This window comes from Lottia gigantea (assembly GCF_000327385.1).
Source record: "Lottia gigantea unplaced genomic scaffold LOTGIsca_265, whole genome shotgun sequence".
Lineage (NCBI taxonomy): Eukaryota > Metazoa > Mollusca > Gastropoda > Lottiidae > Lottia > Lottia gigantea.
This window is the reverse complement of record NW_008708823.1, coordinates 34,782-59,489: the sequence shown is the minus strand read 5'-3', so window position 1 is coordinate 59,489 and position 24,708 is coordinate 34,782. Positions and strand designations below refer to the sequence as shown.

Sequence of the window (24,708 nt, the reverse complement as noted above, 5' to 3'; positions counted from 1 at the left end):
AGTAATGTATAAACATTTCAAGGTGACTTACGCTTCTCCATTAGCAGGTATAGCACATGGTCTGATGACTTTATCTTGAATAACAGTAGCTTCATAATACGACTGTGGTATCAGAACAAAATAATCCTACAAAATACAGAGAAATTAATCAATAGTCGTGAACACATTCAACAAGCATGTGCAGCCATCTATACAGGATGAGCAAGATGATGACTAATTGGGTGGTCAACTTCAAAGGCCTGTGTTTAACAACACTATATCAAAAGGGGTGTTGACTGTTGTGGAATTGCCAGCTTTTAGGTGTTATTTGCTGTCAGTTTTCTCAATCAAAATTGCATATTTTATAAATCTGAAAACTTTTGATTAAATTTTATTTTTTTTCATATTCAGAGTTTTCACGCAACACTCACCAAGAATAGTATATCAGGAGAGGTAGTAGATATAGACCATCGGCCAGGATTTAATACAAATGTAGATTGAGCACCACCATTACCAACATTAACAAAGTCAGGCGTTTCTGTTGGTTTAAATAAGACTTGACTAGACTGAGTTATCTGTTGAGGGGATTCTGGTTTCAGTGTTACGGTAGCTGTGACTGTTTGATCATTACGATTAACAAACCGATATAACATTCTATATAAACTAGGTTTAGTTATTTCTACATCTAATAATACTTCAGGCTGAAATAGATCAATTGAATAATGAATTTTATTTCAAATAAGATAAAACACAAATTCACTTTTAGTTACTGTGTGACTTTAAATGAAATGAAATAAATGGAGTTCAAAGTTTACGTGCAAGGCTTGTAACATATGATGCCTTGAAAACCAATAACATAAGCAATAATACCACGTTCTCATTTCTAACATTAAAGATCATCTTAGATTTCTTGACCTTAACAAAACCCTCTAAAATTGTTCAAAATTTCTATAGATTTCAAAATTCTTCATGGAAAACAAGTCACAGGATTTGAAATGCATCAATGAATTTATGAAATTTACCTGAATACTGGTAAGAATTCCATAACCTCTCCAGGAATAGCTGGGGAATATTCTCTCATCATAACCATATCTAATCGTTTGACCTTCTGGAGTTACACCATCTTCTATCTCATACTTATACTGATGCAAGTCTGGGTAAAAATGGGTCTGGATTGGTCTGAAATAAATCAATTTACATGAGTAAATGATATCAATATCGGGAACAAAGGAAGAATAACGCTCCTTTAGGGAACCTTTGATTTAGTGTGTACGCCCTACCAGTTTTGTTCAAGTTGAACTCTTTAGGGGCAACTAAGCCAGAGTGAATTATTGACCTCTATTTATGATCGCATGAAAGTGGTCTTCTTTATTTATCAGATGATCCAGTTAAAATTGGATACACAATGTTCAAAAAAATACATGCTAAACGGCCCTTTATCCTTTCAACAGTATAAAGAAAGAAAGGAAGTTGTGGTTAATATAAATACTTGACTTACTGATCACATTTTTCTCCAGTGACACGAGGTTTACAAATACATCTTCCTGTTAGTTTATTACAGATTAAACTGGATGAGCCTCCTGGATCACACTTACAATCTACAGGTCAAAATATTAACAGTCAAAAACAGAAGGTTATAGATAGAACTAAATAATGCATGTCTGGATAGCACTTGATTATACTTTGATTAATGATTGAGTATTTATGAAACATTGAATATAAACGTTTGGAGAACAAACAATTCAACAATCGCATCTAATTCAATGAAATCTTTTGTAATAAAAATTGTAAAATGTAATATTTCAGCTTACCAACACAACCAAATGGATTATTTTCCTGGAGATTGAAAGTACCATCTCTACATTCCTGACAATTCTGTCCACTGACATCTGGTTTACAGACACATTGTCCAGTTTTAACATCGCAAATATTATCACCAGACACAGTTCCTGGCAGGTGGCATTGACATTCTATAATATACATTATAACTTAATTATAGTAGCTCAACATTGTAAAAGAAATACCTGCACATATTTTTGTAAAAATGGGGTCATCATAGATAATTGGAACAGATTATGACATCACCATGAAATATGCTTTTTGACTCAAAAGGTGTTTGTTATTGTGATTTTAAAACGTGATGAGAATGGTGCAGATTAAAACAATAGGTCTTGACAGTCTGTCACCGGCAACTACCTCTTTCAAAGTTTTCAAATGTGGTAACACAAAGTCATGTATGTACGCTTACCTTCACAACCTAGAGGATTATTTCTGTTCAGACTGTAGTATCCTTGTTTACATTCATCACAAATTCTACCCTGAACTCGCTCCTTACATTCACATAGTTGACCTTTAATGACCTCTCCACAACCTCCTAGTGGATAACCTGGGATTTGTTTAGCTCCAGCAGGATTACAATTACATTCTACAATAACAAAAATATTACTTTTTTAACTATTATTTTCTACAATGCATCATTGTATCAAAGTCTAATGGCTCAACATGGATGAGTTTATGACTTTATGCTTTTAAAGTTGACACAAACCACATTCAAAAAAGAATTTTCCGATTTACATTCATGAGCAAAGTCGATCAGAGCTTAACCAACTTTTTCATCCAATAAGCATTGGCTAAATAATCTATTAAGTGTCTCACTTAATGGTTAAGAATTTCACAATCACATGACTTTTGGACTGACAGCTAGCATTAGGTATTAAGTAGGCTATACCACATCAATTTAAAGTTGAATCACCCTCTACAACCTAAACCATGCAAATATAACTATTATAAATGTCTATATTCAACTTAAAGTTTAATAAAAAAAAAAATAAAGCAGAGAAAAATTAAAACCCGAACCTTCACACATAGGATAATTGTAGAATCCCTCTACACACTTATCACAAGCTGTTCCCATAAAATTCTGTCTACATTTACACTGGCCTGTAGTTTGATTACATGATAGACCCAGTGAACCGAACCTATCACAATTACAAGCTGAAATACAATAAACAAATCTTTAGAACTCTTCAGAGCTATAACTGAAATGACATTCCACATCCTGTTCTCTGCTCTTGATAATACTTACTTAGACAGGCCATGTAGTGTACAATGAGGAATATTTGCCAAGAAAGCAACATCAGCCTATTCTTTTTTAATTTTCAACATTTATGATACCTATGACATATGCAGCTTGTAGCTCAAAGACATAATTTATTGAATGACTTGATTCCTTTTTCCAAATGCAATCTCCAATGATAGGGGGGGGGGGGGGAATAAGGTTGTAATATGCTACTTTTGTGACAAATTTTACCAAGCTTAAATTATTTACATTACTACAAAAAAACCTCTAAAAAACTTACGAATACAATCAGGATATCTGTAGTAACCAGGAGCACAACGATCACAATTTAATCCACCATAATTACGATCACAAGAACATTGTCCATTAACCTGACAGATTGGACTTCTTGATCCAGGTTCAGCACATTGACAAGCTAGTAGGAAATAATATTAATATAGTCATATTCTTCAAAAAACTTTTTCGTACCAGACGATACACAAAATAGCAATAATCAACACAATCAATTGTTTTGTTAATTTGTAAGACAGAGTGCAATATCTCTTTATCTTGTAATATTTAGTATTATATATGACACTCCTCATTTAAAAAATGATCTCTTTGAATTGTACATATGAAGTTTCATATTGGTTGAATTTTGAGGGTTCACATACAGACTTGTAATTAATGATTCAGTCACAGACAAAGTTCTGGGAAAACTTTTAGTGGAGACAATTACAGTCCTTTCAGCACTGCCAGAAAATCGCATGTTATACTTATACCATACCTTGACAATTAGGGAAACCATAGTAACCAGAAGTACATCTATCACATCTTTCTCCAGAGTAATTGGCTTTACATAAACAATTACCATTAACCTTATCACAAACACCAGGTTCTGTACCATATGTATCACAATCACAATCTATTTACATTCATAAAAAAAACTAACAATTACTCTTTGATATCCAAAGCATCATTTTATTTCATGGCAATGGCTCTTTGAAATAGAATGAGACTTGCCATAATAAGCATGGCATTTCAGACAAGAGACACCTACCACAGTACTTATTGTAGTGAAGCTCATTTCTTCAGTTCTTGAGGTTTGACTAAGGGACTGTCAAGTACAGTCAATCTTGTATCAAGCATGCAGTGGAAATGAATGGAGTTTTACATCCTTACGATTTGTTTTTCTGACTTTAGCAGAGTCATTGAGTTCAAATGTCTTTGGAACCTTTGGTACACAACCTACACACAAAGAAATCATTTTCTTGTGCATGTCATTCAAGGCTACTTACATTCACAAGAAGGATGTCCAAAGAATCCATCAGCACATCGATCACAGACACGTCCACCAAAATTACTTGAACATTGACATTGTCCATCTTCTACATTACAGGTAGTACTAGGAGTACCAATAGGATTACATTCACAGGCTGAAATATATCATAACATTATCCTAAATAATTGATCATCTTTTTATATTCATAACAGATACACAACATTAATAATGTTTCTAAACATATAGCAGATAAGAACAACATTAATGATATTGCTCAGATATGTGAATGATCACTCTTAATGCTAAGGCTATAAGAGAATTAGGGTTATCCGAACCACTTTTTAGTATTAAAATCCTATGTTTCTCTCCAGCAATACAAAAGGAGGGGTGACAGATTCCCTTTGATATTTCAATTTCTTTGACAGGTAATTAAATACTACAAAACATGAAATCAAATAAACTAGTGAAAACAACTAGTATGCTGAAAATAAAAAAATTACTACTTACGTCTGCATTCAGGGAAATCCCAGGAACCAAAGGCACACATATCACATTTTCTACCAACATAGTTTGGTAAACATGGACACTGTCCACCTACAGCTACAGTACAGACATCTCCATCAGTACCATTAATATTACAGTCACATGGTTTACAGTTAGGATAGTCATAATATCCCACATTACATCTACAATAGATATCATAGTCCATATACAGACAGGCAATTCAGAAAAATATGACAACTTCACATGCTGAAGAGAAGATGTCATTTGATCATCTGTACACCCAAAGGTCTGAGCCCTGATTACCTTTATCACTTCTCAGAATGGAAATTTGACTATCAGTGAAAACAATCAAATGATCTACATGTGTGACGTTATTTGAATTTTACCAATATTCACAACAGCTGATAATATGCTCAAATTGTATTCAAAATCAGTAATTGGCCATTCAAAAGAAGACAATGCTAAAATCAGTGAACTTCTTTTAAATAGGACCCTTGATTATTCAGGATAGTACCTGTCACAGTTTTCACCAGCGAATTCTATTCTACATAAACATCTTCCACTACCTTCTTCACATTCTCCAGTAGATATTCTTAAATCACACTGACATCCTACAATACAACACACATTCATTCTTAGTATAACAATTCTATGTGAATATTCAACAGAAGAAAGCGTTGCATGCAAAGCAGACCATGCTTACTCTTTTCAAAACACCTGATGATGTGCTTGCCAGCTATGTTTTCCTCACATATCTTGGCTATTATGTTAGTCAATAAGTTTCAGACTAATTTACATTAAAGCAAAAGGAGGAATGAAAGACAGATTCTAGAAAAAGCATCTGAGGCAAAGAGCAGCAGTGATTAGATCTCCACAGCTTTTTTAGAGGTTCTTTGTTGCTTTTATCTAAGTCGAGGGCAATAACTTGATAACTCTATATAGATATAAGGAAAATCAATCTTGTCAAAATTTCTTTGGATTATGAGAGTAGTCTACACTACTCTAAGCTTACATCTTGTATTTTGAGGGGTTCAGTCAAGCAGTAGTCAATAGTTAAAATGACAAGTAGTTTACTTACTTCGGCAAGCATCAGTAGCATTTCTAGGAACACCATACGGTCTGTAAAATGTTGGAACACATTTCTCACAATTAATACCCATTGTATTATGCTATAAAAATAATACAACTCACTTGACAATCAAATATTATGTAAGAAGAAAATCAATTATCCTTTGAGAGGGTTTTCAAATGTACTTTTAGTCACCAGATACTATTCTCCCTTCATCCCTACACAATTATTCTGGAATATATAGGAATTATTATGCATCGATTTATTGCCCTTGGAAAAACTTTGGAAATATCTAAAAGAAAACTGAGAAGGTATGAAATGTATTAGCAATATTACCTGACAATTTTGACAAACACCACCACCATCATAATTACCATGGATATCAATACTTTTCCCTTCATTAGCTACTGTTTCATTATAAATACACTCTGTAGTATGTCCATAACATTCACACGCTGTAAGGAAAGATTTCATTAATATATAACAGTTAGTAGAGACAATGCAGGAGAATGAGGTGTTAAATGTAACCTGATCGGACAGGAAAAGTTTAAATAGTCCTACTATTCTGCATCTTTCAGGTCAATGAAGACATTCCATAGCAAAAGAAATGTGTCAAGAAAGCAGTGACTATCAAAGTGGCTTTGTCAAAGGCTTAAGGAAAAAAAAGTGGGCATGTTTCAGCGTTAAGGTGATAAGAAATTTTAAAAAAGACCCTAAATGCTGTTAAATTACGTTTGATTATGATCTGGTAGTACCAACTCAATGCTATCATCTGAATGAGAAATAACTATACATGTACTCACGTTCACAAGTAAAAGGTTGATCAACCAAAGCTCTGCGCCAGGCTTTCTGTAAGAATCCTGGACAACACGTGTCACATTGATCACCACAAGTATTATGTTGACATGTACACAATAATTTAGTTTCATCATCCACATCTGGGGTATCACAAGTTTCAGCATGACCATTACAAACACATCTTCCACCAATAGATATATCTTTAATACTATAGTAATACTAAAATATATCAAGAAGTAAACAATCATTACATCTGAAGGCGAAGGCAAAGACAATACAAACTTTCCACTTTCACTCTATTCAATTTATGTCTTAGCATTTCCAAATATTTCAAGAATGACTTGGTCAAATTTGGTGAAAACAACCACTTGATCTGTCTGCAATCTCTTTTCATTTTAGGTAAAAATGCCTAATTCTATCCATATATCACGTCAGAGTAGGACCTGATTTATCAGGCTAGATCTGACGAAGTCCAACAACATTGGGAATTGAAATTGAATTCTTACCCTTCTGGTGACTGTAGGATCTTCTCTAGCCACACCAATCAAATGACCTAATAAAGTTTTAGTTCTAATAAACTGTAGTCGAATATTGGTGGCCTTGGTCCAATTCTGTAAGTTGTAGGCGTAAGAGAAATTCTTGGCATTGGGTCTCTCATTTACCAAAGAGATAACAATCTGAAATGAGCAATACATCAACAATAACATAGTTAACTTTTAACACATAACTTTGCAATTTGTGAGCTTACTGATGGAAAGTAGCTACAATCATTTACAGTGTGCATTGATCTAATATTATGTGGATTTGATCCCTTCATAGTCTGATGCAATTGAGAAATATAGTAAAGGAGAATCACTGGTTCCTGCAAAAGGACAACAGATGATTGAGCTGGGCTAAGCTGTAAAGGACATCATAATATAATGTATCATATATATAATTTATGAAAATAAAAGATGGCTGCTCACCTCGCCGTTTTCTAAAGGTACAACTTTGGAGAATTCAGTGGTACAGAGAACCTGATCATCGTACTGAATTCTCTGGTCTGCTGGAGTTTTAAAGAATTCCATACAATCACTGGGCGTATCAGCAAAATATTGCCATGGTTTCCACGAATCACCAAAATCTGTAGATCTTAGTAAAGCCCATACACCAGGTCTAGGTGAGTTGGCCATCTTGATGAAAACATAGGCTACGTGAAATTCCTGAAATGATAACATGATAAAGAAATTTTATTTTATGCAAGAAAATATCAGATTTGGTAAAGTTTTTTGTGAAATGGGGGACAGGCTACTACTTTTTTTTTAATTGTATGACAGTATTCAAAAATAAACAGAATCAAATTTTTCTGAAACAAGGGACGTTGCAAGACCACCAAGGAATAAACATGATTTTCTTAGGATTGCAGTCAGAAAAAAATAAGCGAAATGTCCCCAAAATATAGACCTAAAAGTCCTAAACAGAAATATAGACTAATATCCCTTCAAATTCAATATTCTGGTGATAACAGAGTATGAAGTAATAAGTGTTGACTAGTGTTCACTGTTTCATCATAATAGGTTAATAAGATACAGACTTGATGGCAATTGTGGTTCAAATAGTCCTATAACTACAACATTACCTAATATTGACATTAACAAAAGGTCATAGTTACAAGTTTAAAGTCCAACTCAACATGAAGGTGCTGTTTAAAAATAAACAAAATATTAAAATGAAGGTGTACTATATCTTAATTGAAGTACACTAAAGACCACTACTCTGTAGTATGACACAAAATTTATTGTTTCAAAGGTACTTGTGCAAGATTTTTTTAACACATTCTTTACATGTCTTTGTCTTGAAATAGTTTCTAAAAAATGACTTTTCATGAACTTGCACGGAAACAAAAGAAAACTATTGCATGTAAAAGGTCTAGACTTCGCTAGACAACAAGACTCAAATATGACATCATTCAAGGAAGAGTAGGTTAGATCTAAACCCAACATTTCAATAAAGTATTACGGTACATGAATAAAATCTGAGGTATGTAAACTACAAAAGTTTTTGACCATCTATCAGCTGTTTCTGTTATTTGAAATTAATTAGTAGTATACTACTAAGACTAATACTAACGTTTATTAAAGTTTTAACTGTTGTGGACTTGTTACATTAAAACAAGGAAATAAGAAAGTAAAGTATAATAGTCATATACATGGTTTATCTTTTAGATGTTCATATAAACCTTACTTAACATATCACTTAATTCTTTACTTAATGTAAACTTTTACAGAAATCTTCTCAATGAACTTGAGTTAATGAGGTTCACATGAAGATCATTTCCTTTACCGTAATTACTCATTATAAAATATAATATAACATAGTAACATGCATTTTCAATACAATGGTATTACAAACAGAATTTTCCCATTTCTTAGGTGTCTTTGAATTATATTTTGTTTTTGTAGGGCTCATCTTAAATTTTTATTTTAAAAAGATAGCTTAATTTTACAGTGCTTCTATGATGACAGTGTGCAATGAGGCAAATGTTACTAGGATAGGGGCATAAGTCTGCTTTATTATTTCTTGAGACCTCTGTTTTTTTAGTTCTGCCAGTCTTCATGAGCCCAGTTGGGTGCAAAACTCTATACCTTTCATTTTCTAATTTACTTGAAGCTTCTTTGACCTGCGTCAATGCATGCATGTACAGTGAATGAGCCATAACACCCCCTATTGTAAAGACATAGAAATATCTACATGAGCTCAATATCCTGTATGACTTGCGGTTAATAGTTGATATTTAATGGAGTAAAAACTAAATAGTAAAGCATGTTTATACTAATAGAGTGTACTCAAACTAAAGGTCAAGATTTGTATGACCAGCTTAGAGTACCATCTCACAATTAACTGACCATGTGAACAGTCAAATTAGCTTAAAGGGATTGTAAAGAGGTTTTCTATATGTGTATTGGGGACAATGATAGTACCAATTACATTACAAATTTCATCAACATCTGCAATTCCACTAAAACTAAGTGTTATTGATGACTTCACTAATCACGAAGGGCATATTTTGCAATTGGTGACGTCATCAAAAACTTAGTATTAGTGGGATTGCAGAAACCACAGACGTCTGATTGAAAATTGGACTGGTGAAAATTGATGCTATCAGTGTCCCCGATAGACATAAAAAATTAAGATATCCTCTTTACAATCCCTTTAAAGGTGCAGGTGCAGTGAAGGATTGTAATTTCATCAATGTGAAGACATCTTTCCTTACGCCAAATTTGTGAATTTTTTTTTTTTTTATCATTTATAGCCTGAGAATTTGTTTATCACACCATATCATTGATATGGCATATCAATCAATGATTCTGTTGGTGGTGATAAACAATACTGTCCCTCATGTAATGTTTCAGAAGGTGCTTTACAAATACCAATAAATGCTCACCTTTCTGGAGCACCTCATGTAACTCATTTCAGCATTCTCATAGAGTTCACATGTTTAATTGGCATATGTATGTAGCAAACACAAGAAAGGCATACAAAAATGTAGCTGTCATTGTCAAATAGTTCAATAGAGTTGTCCAAAAAATGCAACTATTGTGAGAAAGATTTAAATTTTTGTGACTTCTATATAATAATAATTTGGGCATTTTCTGTTAACAAATCATATTAATTTCTTATTCCTAGGCTTTACATTAATTCTATTCAGTGACTTTTTATATGTTGTGATATGCCTGTAATTTAAGAAACCGTATCTTTATTAACAGAGTGACCAGTAGTCTAAACAGCCAGACACAATAGAGCTATTTGTCAATACTAATTGTCTCAAGTATCACCTACCCTCCACAGTCTATTGTTAATGTCAATTGATCGTGTATTTACCTTCTCATCACACCTTGACTTATTTCTAACTGATATTACTTTCAACTGTTTGACAAGTCAATTACTATACTTGTAGTAAAAATATAACGGTACAACATGTTAGTGATGCTCAAAATACATCCAGAGTGATGTTCCCACTAAGTCCAGAGAGTGATGTTCACACTACATCCAGAGAGTGATTGTCTCATTACATCCGGAGAGTGATGTTCACACTACATCCAGAGAGTGATTGTCTCATTACATCCAGAGAGTGATGTTCCCACTACATCCATAAAGTGATGTTCCAACTACATACAGAGAGTGACGTTCCCACTTTATCCAGAGAGTGATGTTCCCACTACATCCAGAGAGTGATGTTCCCGCTACATCCAGAGAGTGATGTTCCCACTACATACAGAGAGTGACGTTCCCACTTCATCCTGAGAGTGATGTTCCCACTACATCCAGAGAGTGATGTACCCACTACATCCAGAGAGCGATGTTCCCGCTACATCCAGAGAGTGGTGTTCCCACTACATACAGAGTGATGTTCCCGCTACATCCAGAGAGTGATGTTCCCACTACATTCAGAGTGTGATGTTCCTACTACATTCAGAGAGTGATGTCCCCAATGGTGAGACAAGATTACAGATATACATGTATATCATTCCAGTCAATCAAGTGCTACTTTACTTTACACCTAAGTGGTCAATTATATTAAAACATTCACATTAACTTTCTCACAAATCATCTATTTCAATCAAATATAACTGGATGTTTCACATCAAATAATATAAGGGGATATGTCTACTATTTTATATTGCATTAAGGCTTCACTCTATATTTTACACTGAAATCACTCAGAATATGTGGGGGTTTTTTCAAACAAAATAAGCATTTTGGAGGTACAAAAATATTTCAGCTATATTTATGACATTTTATATGTATAAGAAAATTGGTTTATACTATAATAAGTTATTTCCTTTTCCTCTCCTACCCTGTATAATATTGTACTGTTTCCTCTCTTAGATTCTTATCATATGGGAATATACAAACAAATTGAGGGTACTTAATGTTCAAATTAAGAAACACTTTTTATAAATAGACGACATAAAGTACATAATAACTGTTAAAGATTGTTTAGTGCATAAACAGGTCTTTTCAAGACAATTTGCAAAAACCCTGCATTAATTTATATTTGTTAAAATACACACTTAGCCAAAATGAAAATCATTGAACAAAAGACAATTATATTATTTGAGATTTGAGGCATTTGAGGAATAAATTTTTATTTTTTAGTCCGTATAGTTCTCAAATCAAGCACGAATTTCTGAATTAAAAAAAAAACACACACAGTCCCTTTAAGATCATATCGCTGATAATACTTATACTATTTTATTCACCCCCACACACAAGATTGGCAAAGTAAATAGATAAATCATCAGCTGTGGTATTCAAATATTCTACAAGTTTCAAATTTAATGACTAGACTACAATTTATAACAAACAAATCTTTCTGTTCATTTTAAACTTTTTTGAGTAGTGAATTCTGTTCTCAATCTAACTTTTCCTTTTCAACTCAGAAAGACATACACCCCAAATAATTGCATGTTATTCAAAATAGGAGGTAAATTTGGATGTATCGAGTTTCAAGTGTCAGATTATAATATTACAATAATATAACATTGACAACAAGATGTACTGATAACACCATTTCTCACTGATTTTTAACTGTGGAGATTGTATGATGGGGATATAGTCATCTAAAAATTCCTTTGTCAAATGACAAGAAACAATTTTGAAATTACAGGACTTGAAAATGTTTTCCGGCCTATTTAAGTGTAACTGGAATATCTGGATGTATCACATCATTTTGACCATTATGGTTGTGGGGGGTGCTGCTCAAAAGCAGACCATGCTTACTCTTTCCAAAATACCTGATGGTACTTTGAAGAAGTCCACTACTATGCAACTTTTATGCCTGATTTTGCCATTCTTTGGACAAGATTTTTGATTGACTGAATTGTCTTGCTTGTATGAATTTTTATTAGTTACCGCTTCTGTTTGCAAAATCTGAATTGTGCTATCTAATAGGTATTGATGATGTTTTGAGGTTCAGATAGTTGGTACAAATAGATTGGAAAATTTCAGTTTTAACAGTAATCATCTCTCTAAACCGTGGTAGCTGTTATTCTCATTGCTAATGGATTACGACTAACAATAGAAAGAATAAATTTTAATTCATTTAAAATAAATTCTATTTGTGAAAATAAGTACACCAAATTGACTGTATAAGTTTTACACTCTCCTAAAGATTAACTAATAGAGACTTGATGTCTAAATATTTTATAAACACCATTATCTTGGCTCCAGATAACTCTTAAATTACATTATCCTATGACCTAATGTTATATGCCAAGTGTTATGTCGCATAGATAAGTCAGTAAATAGTCCACTTCTTTATGTCCAAGTCTTTTGATAACTAGGTATATCATTTCTACTTAGACTACATTATATAAATTATTTGAGTATTAAATTACCACTGAAAAAGTAATAATGACTTTTAAAGCAGTAAATCATTCACAAAACTTTCTTAGTACTATCATTCTAATCCTTTCTAGTAGGCGAAAGCAATATAAAACAATTTACATTGTATCATTGTGTAATTTTAAAAAAAATTGTTCTTGAATACCATATAAAGAGCAGTTAAAACAAAGATGACTCTTTCGCTCTCTGATATTCTTTGGAAAAATCGACATTTCATTATCAATAAAAATCTATTTGGTTCAGATCACAGTCTGAATACGCACAATTCCTGTTTTTACAAAGCCAGTACCTCCACCAAAATCTCCTATAATCCTAAAAATGCTTGGTTTAGTACTTGAAAATATATATCTTAGATATTCTAATATGATTTATATGATCCTAATAACATCCCGTCATAGATTCAAAGAAGCAAAACATCTGTGTTCTTTGAGTAGAACTCAAAGTCCGTCAGTTCACAGATGTTTTCTATCAAATTTATAGAAGAGATGGGATCAAATGACCAAAAGGAAATGAATTAAACTGACCACTGTCTTGACCAAATGGGTACCATTTAAAATAAACAAAATTGTTCACACCAGGGCCTGCATTCAAAATCTTTTCCCACATCAAACAAATTTGATCCACACTCTAAATGCTTACTAAACTAAACATCATATGAGACACTCTAGACAAACTCAAGTCATATTTATGCAATGTATTATCAATTAGGCAGTCAATCATAACCTTTGGATTCAAGGTGTGAGAGAAAATTGCAAGAAATATTCTTTAATTGAAATTCTATTCATCACCTAACTAACAATGTTTTTATAAATTTGTAGAAATAGCAGGTTAATAAAACTTCAATAACAAAAGCAAAATGAATAGAAATATGCTTGATCTATGATAAATTTTCATTAATAATAAGACATGTGATCGCACTCAGTTTGACCACTAGAAGTTAATGCTAGTACAAGTTTCTCAGTGAGAAATTCTCACAGCTTGAAGTAGGATGTTGGCCTAATTTTAAAAGAATTTAGAGCAACCATTTGATTAGAAGTTCTGGTTTCTTACTGTATCGCTATGGTTACCATGTAACATGATCTATCTTTGGGCTGATAAAAGTTGACAAACTTCTGAGAGTTCAATACTTGGTGCAAATTTAATGCTTATATCAGCACATAAATAGTCTTAAATATCAAACAATGAAAATGTATAGGAATTGACCAATCCTTTAATGCTTAGAATATTACAACAAAATTAGATTGCTCACTTATTTTAAAGGGATTGTAAAGAGGTTTTCAACAAATTTTAAGTGTATCAGGAACACTGATAGCATCAATTTGAGCCATTCCAATTTTCAATCAATCTTCAATCTGTGGTTTCTGCAATTCCATTCAAACTAAGTGTTCGATAGCATCACTAATCCCAAAGGGCATTATGTGTAAAAGCATATTTTGCGATTAGTGAGGCTCTAAGGAGAAGCGTTGTGCAGTTTAAATGTAATTTCACCAAACCAAAAAATGCTATGAAAGTGTAAGATGATATAATATCTGAAAAAAATGAGTATGGCCTTTGTATGAACTATAAATGCTTATGGTACTTGTAGTAGAAGTTGTAGAAAAGTTTATTTTTACCTGTCAGAATGTGTCAATTCAGAAACCTCTGTATTACAGTGATCACAGAGCTGTCCTCGAATCAATTCCCGATCTTTTTCATCATTTCGTAAATGGTCACTTGTTGCTCCAGTCAGTCTGCAAAACAATTCCGGTCCGGCGACATCTTCTCCACAAGTTGCTGAAGCTTCGATATTCCTCGTCTGAGCCAAATTAAAATATGGTGGGGTTAAAACTTGAGCATTTAAGTTCGTATAAAAAGATATATAACATAAAAAGGCAAAGATGGGAAAATATCCCTGTCTCGCCATGATTGAAACCTAACTAACTTCTTTCGACGATACAGTCAAGTTTACCGGCGAAATGGACGATCTCATTTTATTGTTTGGGTGTCTAGGTTTTGTTTGTGTTGAGTAATCAATGAGGTTTGACATAGTATCAAACCAAACATCTTTGCTGTATTTACAGAATTTATCATCTTAATGATTTTTACATTTCAAAAAGGTGTTAAAAGGTTTATTTTGTGATTAATGTAATTTTCCCACATCAAATGACGACCTTTGACTCCAATTTGAAAACTTTTTGAAATAACCCAGTAGCACGCGCACTGGCTAAAGATGCTCAGTGTCCAATGTCTTATATAACGGTTAACACTTCTCTCTACAAAGAAATTTAATCCGAAGTGCCATTGACAAAAACTTGCCCTTTAGTCTCTTACATACATTTGACATAATTCTCAAGGTCATGATGTCCTTGAAAAACTAAAAAAAAAAATTAAACGTTTGTGAACCCTCTTCCATCCCCTCTTTTTGGCATAAATGGTCCTGAACGTGTTACAAGGACGCAATACACCACTTTCTCATTTCATCTATCTCTTTCATAGTTATTTTCATTTATCAATCCATTGCTCATTTCATTGGTCATTAATCTCTGTAATAATCAAACTAAAAGGTGATCTTCCTCTTACTGGTATATGGCATGAGATCTTATAGTCTTTTATAAATTATTCAGATATCAGGGGATGCATTTCTTTCAGAATGAATCATTACACTGACAAGGCCAGTGCTTTCATTGAGACTCGTCTCAATACACCCTAACACTGACATTAAGATACTTGGTTTGTTCAAGGTCAAATTTGTAGCCTAGTGAAAGGGCAAATTACCATAAAAAATACCAATCAAAAGGTGTAATAAGAAGCTTGTGAAAGAATTTGTGATAAGAACGAAGACATAACAGATCCAGGGAATGTACCATTTTGATCATCGAAATCTGCTTTGTTGGATCTAAAAGTATCTATGAGTTTCAATGATTAACAGTCAAAACTTCTGTCTTGTGCATAAAAATTGTGAATCTTCAGTAGCTTTGGTCCTCTGCATTGGCATTTACCAGCAATATAAATATTACTAGCAAAATGTTGAAGTGCTGATGCAGATCTGGCTGTTTATGTACTCCTGTTTAGAAACTTTTAGGTGTGTAGTCTGGTAAATAACAATGGCAAATTTTGCGTGTTTTTGGTATTTTATTTTATTCATACATTGTGATGAAAGAATATGGAGAAAATCTAAATTTAAATGTTATAGTAAAAAGTATGTGATCTTATATATGAAATATACAAAATAGACAGTTTGCTAATCTAAAGGGATATTGCTGTCTAAATATGCTACAAGTAGCTGAAAAAGCAAAAAAATAGACGTCACTTTCCCTTTAAATTCACATTTCTTTATAAAAAAGCCAACACCATGATATTGAATCTGATTCTGAGTATTTTATGAATATTCTTGTAAACAAATTAGGGGTTTATTCATATACATACTAAGCAAATTGATCACAATCAATTATAGTCACCCAGTGCAGTTGCACAAAAATAATACGAAAAGTCATTGATATCAGCATCAATCAAGTAACTCTCAAAAGTACTGTCTGAGGCATTAGATACTATTATAACCCCTTAGCATTCTATGCCACAACAAATATCAGGCCTGTTGATTTGGCCATATTTGCCTGACATGTCCGTTTGTCTGAAAATGGCAGGATTACTTTTAAATGAAATCCAAATCCCAATACAATTCATCATTGTTTATGTCCCTTATTTCTTTAGAGAAATGGAAGATTCAAAATTGAAAAATGTTTGATGACATTCACAATGATGTAAAAATTAAAATATCATGATGATGGAAGCATGACAAGATGGCATGTATTATAAAAGTAGATATATGTAATAATATCCAGTTGGAGATTCAACTGTGTAATAACTTTTCATACAATGATAGTCAGGAGTATTTCACCAAAACTCATTTAAAAAAAAAACTATTTACTGTCAGTTTTCTTGAAATTGTATTTCACTGAAATTGTATTTCACTGAAATTGTATTTCACTGAAATTGTAACTGAATTTAACTGTATTTCACTGAAATTGTAATGAAATTTAACTGTATTTCACTGAAATTTTAACTGCATTTCACAGTATTTGAACCGAAACCTATGACATTAATTTAATGGACAGTTTTTTACATAAATTCATTGAAATTTTTTTCAGTGATCTGTAAACTGTTTTTCACTAAAACTATCACCTTTTTTTTTTGTTTAATCAAAGGCTGTGTGTTAAACATCATAAAATCTAGATATCAGTACATCTATACAAAATAAAGTAAATATACTTAGACCATAATATATCAAATTTACAAAAACATTTATTAGCACTTTACCAAAGCATAATTATTAATAAATTCATTTTACAAGAGCACTTAAAGATGTCATAAAAAATAAATGTAATTTTTTATTCAACATTTTTTTTTTAATCCAAGGCGTAGTAAATTGTTAAAAACATCATAAAGGATTTTCTATGAACTTTGGTAAGTCATCTTTAATAGATGATAGGGGTTAGAAGCCGACAGCAGACAGACTTTCAGAAGAACTAGCAGTGGCATCAGAATTTTTCTTATTATTGCATTAATTAGCATTAGCTGAAGAAAATATCCCTAAAATATTACAATTACTATTAACCAACAAAGGCTGAGTAGACTCAGCTAACAGTACAGTAGATACAATTACAGATAAAATTTCCAGAGCACAGCTGTGCAGAAACAGAATCGACAGATTAACAGGTCATTTTACATAGTTAATATTCCGTTCCCAGTAAAAAGCGTGCAAATGTCAGGGTTTCCAGATTATCGGCAACCGGATGAACGTGGCTCCAATGTATAACAAATTATGGACATTCTGTTTATAGCTTTAGATTAAATGATCCTTTAGTATAAACTATACACATACATATGTTTATTGTTTTGGCCTATACCAATCTAAATCTGTGTAGAATTGTTTAAATTGGGATGATTAAAACAGTGAATATTGAGAAAATATAAAATACATCATGAAAAGGTGTACATAATGGATTACATTTGAAATTGAGCAAAATAACTAGTCTTTGAATTATTTCATTTTAAAACATGGAAATGATTGATATGGACATAAAAATATTTTTATTATTTTGGTCAAGATGTGAAAATGTCTACTTTGGTTTTTATGCCATAGTCTCATAAAACAAATGGTTTAGAATACTGGCCAGTTAAAGTTAGCATATTATCTTCAAGGATGTTGGTTAATAATTAAACCAGCCTTTATTTTCACTAATTGTATGCTGCTCTGAGGAATAGGGTAGACTAGAATGTAATTTACGATACTATAAAATTGTTGACTAGTACATTTGTAAACAAATGTAAACAAATTGTACATATGGCATCAGATGCATTCACTTATAAGGCAAATTGAAATTCGAAAAATCGTCTATACCAGATAAAATAAATTCATGCAACATGCAAGCAATTTCCTTCATTTTTTTCCTCTTTCTTGTTTGAGACTATAGTTCATTTAGGCTCTTACATTTATTTGCTAAAATACAAACTGAATTTCTATTTTAATAATACTTTGATTCATTCATCCCAGCCATTATACAGCACTGTCAATGCTTTCACCTCATATTTTACACATTTTATTTTTTTTAATTCACAGCCTTTAGGAAATTTTTAAATGTTTTATAATCATGATTTTTTATCCTGGCATTCTTGAAGAAACGCTTCATAAGCATCAATAACCTCATTTGTAAGCTGCTGATCTACAATTTCTGTAACAGTGTAATCTTCTGAACCTGACAAATCTTCAGATCCAATGAAGTTATCGTTAGACCATGGTGCGTAGGTATCAGGGTTAAAATAGGCCTCAGCTTGGTTGAGGAAATCATCTTCCTCCTCATTAAAAAGATAAGCAGCTGAACCTAAACTATCATCTGGACAACCAGCTTCACTGCGGCTTATTTCTTGACCTTTTACATCATAATATATTGGCTCGTTCTGGAATAACAATATCAATCATTTAACATTTAATTATTTGAGTATCATGTTTCAGGTTCTGTTTTAATATTTTTATATAGATATATTTTTCATATAATAGCTTTTTTGATAGATAACAATCAAATTGCATAGTTATGTCCAGTTTGAAAAATGCCTTCACTCTTGATAAACTATTAAAGTAGAATCATCGACAGTTATACAGAAAATGGAGAAAATATGAAAAAAACATCAAAAAATTCATATTTTCATTTTTAATTGTTTCACCATGTGTTTTTATGATGGACTATATTTCAACAAATCACCTGAATCAATATCAGACAAACTAGTAATGTACTAACCTCATATGTTACACTAAGATTATTGAAATCTGTTGATAAACTCTCTGCAGATGATACAGAATCACTGCGACCCCAATTATTACAACGTAAATCTAAAACCGATTTTATCATAAACTTAGAATTTCTGAAATTAGAAAAGATATTCAAAATTATAAAGTAAGATTAAAATTCTTCAATGTTCCAGTCACTGTATTAGTATCCTCTAGCTATGTTTCTTCTCTAGCATACTTGAAAAGAAAAAGGGAAAAACCATATTTTACAAAGATAACAACTAAGGTTCACAACTTAAGATCCTTTCTTGGCAACAAGTTGACCAAGATAAGAACCTGTGATCACCATTTGTAACTAAGCAAATGATATCACGTAGCGAACGCATTAACCGAATGTCCTACTGAACCCCATAGATTTTCTTGGTATTTTAGTCTATTAAAACTTTTCTCCATATGGCATATCAATAAACACTTACTCTGATATATTGGCTGAATTCTGAAGGGAAGCAAGACAGTTAATGACATCATCAAGTGAATTTCCATTTCTTATAAGTGAGTCTTCTATTGAGGAACCAGAAAGCTAAAATGTATGTAAGGTGAATCTTTTTTAAAAGGATTTTAAACATGTTTTCTAATCTTTCATTGAATTTTGTATGTGGATAGCATCCATTTGCACCATTTCAATTTTCAGACAATTATGGTTCTTGCAATTTCATTAAATCTGGAAGTAATCACTCCCAAGGGGGTAATTTTAAAATTTTGGGCAGATAATGAGGTTAATAAGGCACATCGTTTCCTTGCATAAAATTTTTGGACCATTATAGTTTTTATTCAGTCTGGCTATATTTTCCAATTGCAGAGGAAATATACAGTGAGAATCAAAAAGGCTCATGGATAATGAACAGGAGCTGAAAGAGTGATGTCATTAAATGATGCTTGCTCTAACTGAAAATTGGAATGGTGCAAATCAAGGCACAATCCTTTCATAAACGGATTTTAAATAAATCTCAAATCTATCAAAATATCGCAATGACCAGTCAAAGAACTAAAAGAATGTCTCAATAAAATACATGTCGAAGGATGGATTGCAGAAGATAAATGCTACTATGGTATGTTAATCACACTACAAAGGGAAACTTACCTTTAACATTTGTACACAACATTTAATATTTTTATCAGTGGGATAATTTAATAAACTTAATACAATATCTTTTAATGATGAAGCTAAAATATCAAATTTCGCCATTCTTCCATCAGGTTGTATCACCTATAAGATGAATGATAGTCATCAAATTAAAGGGACATGTTTGCCATTCGTTTGACCTTAGTTTCAGAACTGGGATTTTTTTTTTAGCTGAGCTAATCAGTAATAGTGTTCACAGCTCACCAAAGAAATTTGAGCCTTCACCATCTTTAAAATTATAAAGATGACTCGTCTTTTTTTGAAACAATGCCATATATAGCAAAGACATATATGGAAATAGAAAGAGATATGAATGGAATTTTATGTCCTACTTTTCTGCACCATGTAGGCTAATGAAGACGGGCAGTGCCATGCAGGGTGCAATGAGGGAAATTTTGCCAGGACAGCGGCATTAGCCAGCTCTTTTTCAATTTCTAACTGTCGAGGGATCTTTAACGTGCACAGCCTGTAGCACACGGGGCCTCGGTTTATTGTTCCATCTGAACAACTACTGCTCTTTCCATGTCAGCCCCTCTTGCCTGCATCAATGACAGGGGGAAACCAGGTTGAAAATTTCGAAGGTATGATCTCAACCTATGCCGGGATTGAACCCTGGACCTTCAGGTTAGCAAGAAAGTGTCTAACTCACTGAGCCACCGCGGCTCTGAGGAATTTTTGAAGGGATTACGTGATCGTGCAGTTCTTATACTAGTGAAAACTATTTATATTCAAGACTCAAATCAATCTCAGAAAATAGCAAATCTGTCCCTTTAACACTGCAGCAGCCATGCTACCAAGTATCATCAGTTCACTCTCATTCTCGGTTAGCTAGGACTTTTTCTGCTGTCCGCTTCTCATGCACATTACCACTTAAACATTTTACGTCAAAAACATGGAGAAATATTCTGCTATCAATATCAGCCATTTATGAGTGTTAATAAGACTAAATAACTCACCTCTAAATTAAGAAATAATTCTGACATAAACATTGCTAAACCTTGTATTAGTTGTTCATTGTTGGATTGTAGGTGGCTCTCCCTTGCATCATAATCTTTTTTACATCTATATTAAGCAAAAAAATTCGAAAAAAAACGAGATACTGATTCTTTTTTCTTATTTTTATAAATTTAACATTTGGAGGGCTGATTACCATTTTATCTAAAAGCAAATATCTGGAAAACCTAAATGATTTATGTGTTTAGAAATATTTCAATTCTAAATTTGAGTAACTGATCATTTCAAATGCTGCCAACCAGTATTCAAATTCATCAAGAAAAATATTTTAATTGTGAAGACAAGCTGTCTATCTAAACTTTCCCTGAAATCCTTAGCTCTTTTCTTCTTTAAAATATGGATGCTTTTGTTTTTCTTTTTCATAGGTTTTCTCTATTTATTGCCATAGCAAGGTTTCTTGCAAAAAAACCCATTTAAATGGCATTTTCTATTGACTGCATTTTGAAACAATTCAAATTTATCAGGCTTATGTTTCATGTCTTCAACTGACAAATACAAAGCAAATGCTAACAAAATACACATAAATACAAACCTGGTTAACAGAGTAGTTCTAAAATTCTTAAAAACTGGATGAGATTTCAAACTTTCATTTGAGTTAAAATACTGACATATTCGAGCTCCTGTATAGCGAAAGTTGGGTTCATTTATACACTAGAAAAAGGGAGAATTTTGTCATTGTTATCAGGAAATGGGTAGTACATGATACACTTGATCAGCCATAAATAACCAAGAATGCGACTGCTATATAAAATTTGTTGGATTACACAGGAAACGAAAAATATTAGAAAAAAAAGGAAACTAAATTGTAATTTTTTTTTAACTAGAATGTCTCTATACATACCGTAAAATAGAGTTTATGTACCATACTATCTAATATATCAGTAGATTCAACAGGAAGTAAATGTGATAAACTTCTCTTCATATACTCTTCCATATTACCAGGTTGTGATATCAATATTTCTATCATTTGATCAAACTCTAACATTACATAATTATATGAAGTCAACTCAGGTAAAAGTGTAGGCTCAGTCTGAAATATAGTTCAATGGTATTATTCAATATAACATACAGATTATTTCAATATAGAGATCTGTAATAGAACTCTTTAAGCTCAGACTCCTTTTGTATGTACCATGCGCAACTGTAGTACTTAAAATCTACAAAGAAATAATTAGTCATTGAATGAGTATGACTGCACCCCTTTCAAATCTTCTTGCATCAATTGATTAATGATTATTGTAAATATAATTGATATCTTTCTTTGAGTAAATCGGTTGGATTTTTTATGCTCCTTGGCATTCAGCTAAAGCTTGTTTTCACAATTTTGATACGCTGTTCAAAGAAATACTCATATAATATTCTTCAAGTCTAGCTTATGATTAAATATTAAATAGTGACAGCTCTATGAATTGTAACACTTTCATTCCCCCCCCCCCCCCCCCAATAAAAAATAACCCAAAAAATCCTTCACTCACAAAGGAATTTGAAGAGTTTTTCTTGTCAATCAATGAGAAAGATGGTTTCAAAGATTAATATCCCAAGCAAAATAAAATCTTTAAAAACTAAATTCAAATGAAAAAAACCTTGTAAGATTTATAGGATTGAAAATAAATATCATACCTGGTAACCTGGATTTTGCACTGACCTTGGAACAAAAGCAGGGGCACTTGCATTTAATGTATTCTAAGAAAGAAAGAAAAGGTTCTAAAATGCTACTAAACAGAACTAAAAATCCCTTAAAACCATTTATTCATGGTATCATCAAATGGGCCAGAATAAGTTTCTTACGGTAGTCTATCTTTGCTAAATAAAGCTAGTGTTGAAAGAGGAAGATGTATGGTCCAAACTTTCTATTTTCATTACAGTTATATCAAATTGGAAAAAACTGCTTATGTTGAAAAATGTCAGATCTCAGAGTAGAATCTTTAAAAAAAAAAAGCTTATGAGCGTATACATCAAAATGTGATATGTCAGATGTCATTAAACTACCAACAAAATGATTATGTAAAAGCAAAACCAAATACTAATGAGTTAATGTTAATAACTTACATTTGGTCTTGAAAATGATGATGGAACGAATGAAGTTGCTGCAGCTGAGAGATTAGAAGTCAGAGAATCACCACTTCCTGCAATAACATTGTAATAAGTATCTAGCAAACTGTCACAGTCAGCCAGCAGATAATGTGCTTCGATAAATACATTGAACTGTTGTGCATTACTCACTGACTGCCTAGATTTTTCTTAATTCTCATTTCACAAATTTTGAATAGCATGCTATAGAATGTCTTTGGTTCCATAGGAGTATAAGGTTTAGAACTAGAAATTTTACCACTGCAAATTTAACTGTCAAATTAACCCACATTTCAAATTGAAAATTCCCCTCTGAAATTATATTTCGAATTAGAAATTATTCATAGGATTTTCATCAACCAAAACATATAATCTTAGACAGCCAAGTACTATTTTGAAGCTTTTAGTTAAATTCATACAGAAATATTTGGAGAAATGCCATTCTGTAATTGTAAAAATGTACATTTGTGGACAGATCTGGGACTCAAATAGTCACTATTGTGGCCAGAGTTTATTAGTAATTACAAGACGAGTGAAATGGCAGTAAAATGGAAATTGCTCTGATTTGCCTTGGAAGTGGTGTTTACTTAGCAAAAGCTTCTTGAGCTATAGCATAGTATGTTATGATTGATATGTAACATTATGGACACGCACCTGCGTTGGGAACACCATTGACATTTACCAAGCGAAAAAGAGTGGCATCTTTTGGTTCTCTCAAAGGAGGTTTAGAGGCGACAATATCTGGACCGTCTCCCTTTCCACCTCCCCCAACTACGCCGGTGTGATTCATCTGTTTCCGACCCTTTAAATGGGAATTATAAAGGTTTAACAAACGAAAATATCGAAATTTCCGAGTTTAAGCTAACAATTCTAAAAATAGAATTTTTTCTGCAGAGATGATTTCAATTGATGTCCGGTAAAATTCCAAAATGATGAGGCAAGAAAAAATATTTAAGATGTTCAAAAATTCCCCAATCTCAAATCAAACACTAAACCACTGTATCTTTGCTGAGAAATACGGAATGAATGTAATAAAGTTTGGAATTCTTTTAACTTTAAGGTCATTGAATTTTTCTAATGTTGCACATCACCTTTAATT

The 24,708-nt window shown here is 32.4% G+C and overlaps 2 protein-coding genes across 2 annotated transcripts in view; both read right to left on the bottom strand.

Annotated features, from left to right (window-relative positions):
• LOTGIDRAFT_144813 (hypothetical protein) overlaps positions 1-14,980 on the bottom strand; it is a gene marked incomplete at both ends in the record, with an annotated part of 39,952 nt that extends 24,972 nt beyond the window's left edge. Inside the window, 19 exons of the mRNA XM_009056159.1 lie at positions 32-126; positions 411-680; positions 1,002-1,158; positions 1,478-1,577; positions 1,791-1,949; positions 2,228-2,404; positions 2,836-2,973; positions 3,339-3,473; positions 3,825-3,962; positions 4,336-4,473; positions 4,827-5,005; positions 5,338-5,434; positions 5,902-5,992; positions 6,229-6,347; positions 6,696-6,909; positions 7,197-7,367; positions 7,656-7,892; positions 12,478-12,603; positions 14,717-14,980. Coding sequence (XP_009054407.1) covers positions 32-126; positions 411-680; positions 1,002-1,158; positions 1,478-1,577; positions 1,791-1,949; positions 2,228-2,404; positions 2,836-2,973; positions 3,339-3,473; positions 3,825-3,962; positions 4,336-4,473; positions 4,827-5,005; positions 5,338-5,434; positions 5,902-5,992; positions 6,229-6,347; positions 6,696-6,909; positions 7,197-7,367; positions 7,656-7,892; positions 12,478-12,603; positions 14,717-14,980 — 3,005 coding nt within the window. The remainder of the gene's footprint in view (positions 1-31; positions 127-410; positions 681-1,001; positions 1,159-1,477; positions 1,578-1,790; positions 1,950-2,227; positions 2,405-2,835; positions 2,974-3,338; positions 3,474-3,824; positions 3,963-4,335; positions 4,474-4,826; positions 5,006-5,337; positions 5,435-5,901; positions 5,993-6,228; positions 6,348-6,695; positions 6,910-7,196; positions 7,368-7,655; positions 7,893-12,477; positions 12,604-14,716) is intronic.
• A 3,725-nt stretch (positions 14,981-18,705) lies between these two features.
• LOTGIDRAFT_175294 (hypothetical protein) lies at positions 18,706-24,399 on the bottom strand (the record flags this gene model as incomplete). The annotated part of the gene is made up of 9 exons (XM_009056158.1): positions 18,706-19,014; positions 19,353-19,476; positions 19,819-19,922; positions 20,484-20,609; positions 21,482-21,587; positions 22,072-22,190; positions 22,381-22,569; positions 23,589-23,665; positions 24,264-24,399. The coding sequence occupies 9 exons, from the start codon at positions 24,397-24,399 to the stop codon at positions 18,706-18,708; spliced, it is 1,290 nt and encodes a 429-aa protein (XP_009054406.1).
• Between the last annotated feature and the right edge of the window lie 309 nt (positions 24,400-24,708).